General features: G+C 46.6%; 1 protein-coding gene across 1 annotated transcript in view; it reads right to left on the bottom strand.

Moving 5' to 3' along the window:
• RALGAPB (Ral GTPase activating protein, beta subunit (non-catalytic)) overlaps positions 1-2,729 on the bottom strand; it is a 52,064-nt gene that overhangs the window by 6,689 nt on the left and 42,646 nt on the right. Inside the window, exons 23-24 of the mRNA XM_009076146.1 lie at positions 2,084-2,249; positions 346-468 (exon numbers count right to left, since the gene is read on the bottom strand). Coding sequence (XP_009074394.1) covers positions 346-468; positions 2,084-2,249 — 289 coding nt within the window. The remainder of the gene's footprint in view (positions 1-345; positions 469-2,083; positions 2,250-2,729) is intronic.

Here is a 2,729-nt window from a genome sequence, read left to right on the forward strand (position 1 = left end):
TCAGTGCTGCAGGAACATGGGAACAAGGGAAAAAACCAGACCACATCAGCAGTTGATGGTGAAGCACATGTCCAGCCTAACCCACCCAGGTAACAGCACAACTGCTGTACACACCTGGATATCTATGGAAGTCCAGGCTGAGAAAAACGGGCACAGAACAGATGTCACCTCAGGAAAGAGCTGAAGGATCAGGATGCTGTAATTTAAACATCCATAGCTTTCTGACAAGGGCCTTGCTAAACACAACACCTGTTAGCTTATTTAGGTTTTGCTTCTGAAAAAGCTCTCTAACAACAAAAAATGTTGGTTTGGTTCTTGCAAAGAGCATGTACAGAGTGATCTTACTCAGGGACTCCACTGGCGATGGGACGACGAAGGCGATTTCTGTCAGGGCATCTGCGTAGTACAGCACCTTCTTCTGCCCATTGAAGATACTTGCCCCAACATCTTCTGAGATAACTAGCTCATCTGAAAGGGACAGAAAAAGTAAGTTTAGCCAAAAGGAAGGTGTACCTCTTTACACACTGCCTCAAAAATGACCTTCAAATACAAGCTGCAATCAGTGAGAAGTCACATGAATCTCATTTTAAACTGAAAGGATTTCACAGTCAAATCTCATGGCCTTCCTGGAGGAAATGGCATTTTGGGTTGGGAGTGGCTTTATTTTGAACACATTTCCATTGTACTGCATTCCTTATTTCCCAGTACTGTAGTAAGCACATCTGCCACAAGAATTCATCTACTCTCTATTTCTGAGCATTCCCTCTAGCAGCATCACTGTTCGTTCTTCCATTTCCAAAGGATTCTAACATTTGGAATTTTGGTCTGATACTATTCTAGAATTCAAACCAGTTTCTACAGACCTTCATCTGTCTTTCCTCTTCCAAGAAGAGTTAGAAAAAGATCCCTCTCCAGTTAGTCCAAGAAAACTCCTGGCTCTCAGCCCCCACGGAGTCCCTCGTCACAGCTGGCCAATGCAGGCCTTCACAGTATAGGAAGAGCTTCCCTCCTCCTTTTTCTTCCCCATGTCACCTCCAGAAAGACTAGCAAGGACTTTAAACTGAGTGATTTCTCTGATCCAGTTTCCAGAAGAGTTCCTGGGACAGCTGCCTCAGCAAAGCCACTGGAGCAGTGAAGTTCACATGCTGACAGAGAAGAGGCCAGAGGCACGCCAAGGACTCCGAGCCACGCTCCTCTGTCAGGGAAGCATGGCCACAGCTCCAGTGCACAGCTCCCAGGGAGCAGCACCCCAACCCAAACACAACTGTTTCAGAACTTCTGTGCTTCTGGGAGTGTGCAGGGAAACATATGTATGTGGAATTATTTTAATCACAACTCACTGAAAGCTACTCCAGTATCACAGATTCATCTGGGCTGCAAAAGACCTCCAAGATCATCAACTCCAATCTGGAGAAGAGGAGGCTCAGGGGTGACCTTATTGCCCTCTACAACTCCCTGACAGGAGGTTGGAGTCAGGTGGGGGTTGGTCTCTTCTCCCAGGCAACCAGCAGCAGGACAAGAGGGCACAGACTCAAGCTCTGCCAGGGGAGGGTTAGGTATGAGGAAGAGATTTTTTATGGAGAGAGTGATCAGACATTGGAATGTGCGGCCCAGGGAGGTGGTGGATTCACCATCCCTGGAGGTTTTCAAGGTGGCACTTAGTGCCAAGGTCTAGTAATGATGGTGGGGTTGGACTTGATGATCTCTTCCAACCTGGTTAATTATATGATTCCCCAGCGGTGCCAAGGCCACCACTAACCATGTCCTCAAGTGCCACATCTGCATGGCTTTTAAATCCCTTCAGGCATGGTGACTGGGCAGCTGTGCCAGGGCCTGACCACCCTTTCAGTGAAGAGATTTTCCAAAACCCAACCTAAATCTCCCCTGGCACAACCTGAGGCCATTTCCTCTCGTCCTGTCACTTGAAGCTTAGTTTAACATTTCCACGTTTCTGTCTAGCAGACATCAGCATTTATAAGAACTAACTATGCCAGTGCTCAGACAGGCACTCAGGAGCAGGAAATTGTCTTCTAAAGGAGCCTAAACGTTTTAATTTAATGTGACACCATTTGCTGTGCCTTACCTTGCTCAGGCCCCTCTTCATCACTGCAGCTGTTGATTGACCAGCTTGTCGAGACGTGGCCAGTCCACCCAGGGTGCTTCCCCACGTCAACAGACCAGCCAAGAGACAACAAGAACTCCAAAAAGTGGGGCTGAACAATTCTGGAAGACTCCATGTTCTTCAGGATCTGAAACAACCAGCAGCACCATGTTGGTGCAGGAGCAGGAAACAGGTCTCCTCCACCTTTTTAATTAGCATTTTTTTGTCACCACATGGTTTTGCCCAAATATAGCTCCAGAACAAGCCTGGAACCCCAGACATTCTACATGGACACTACACCCTGCTGCCTAGCATTCTCCCATGTCCTATTCCATCAGCTTGACTCTCTGCCAGAGTTTTCAAATCCTGTAAAACAGTGAATCAAACTGCTGGAAATGGCAATTTTGAGACTCAGCCACCGATCAGGAACAAACCACAGAGTGTTCAGTGCAGAACTGCATTAGCACCAAAGGTAACAGGAATATTTTCTGGACAATTTTCACTGTTAAAACTGAGGTGAAATTTGAGGAGAAAGGTATGTTCTTGCTACTCACCTATACACGACACACAGCAATTTAGAGGCCTCACAGTACATTAAATCATGAAACTGATTTTCCAAACCAATTTT

This window comes from Acanthisitta chloris, unplaced genomic scaffold (genome assembly GCF_000695815.1).
Source record: "Acanthisitta chloris isolate BGI_N310 unplaced genomic scaffold, ASM69581v1 scaffold8296, whole genome shotgun sequence".
Taxonomy (NCBI): Eukaryota; Metazoa; Chordata; class Aves; order Passeriformes; family Acanthisittidae; genus Acanthisitta; species Acanthisitta chloris.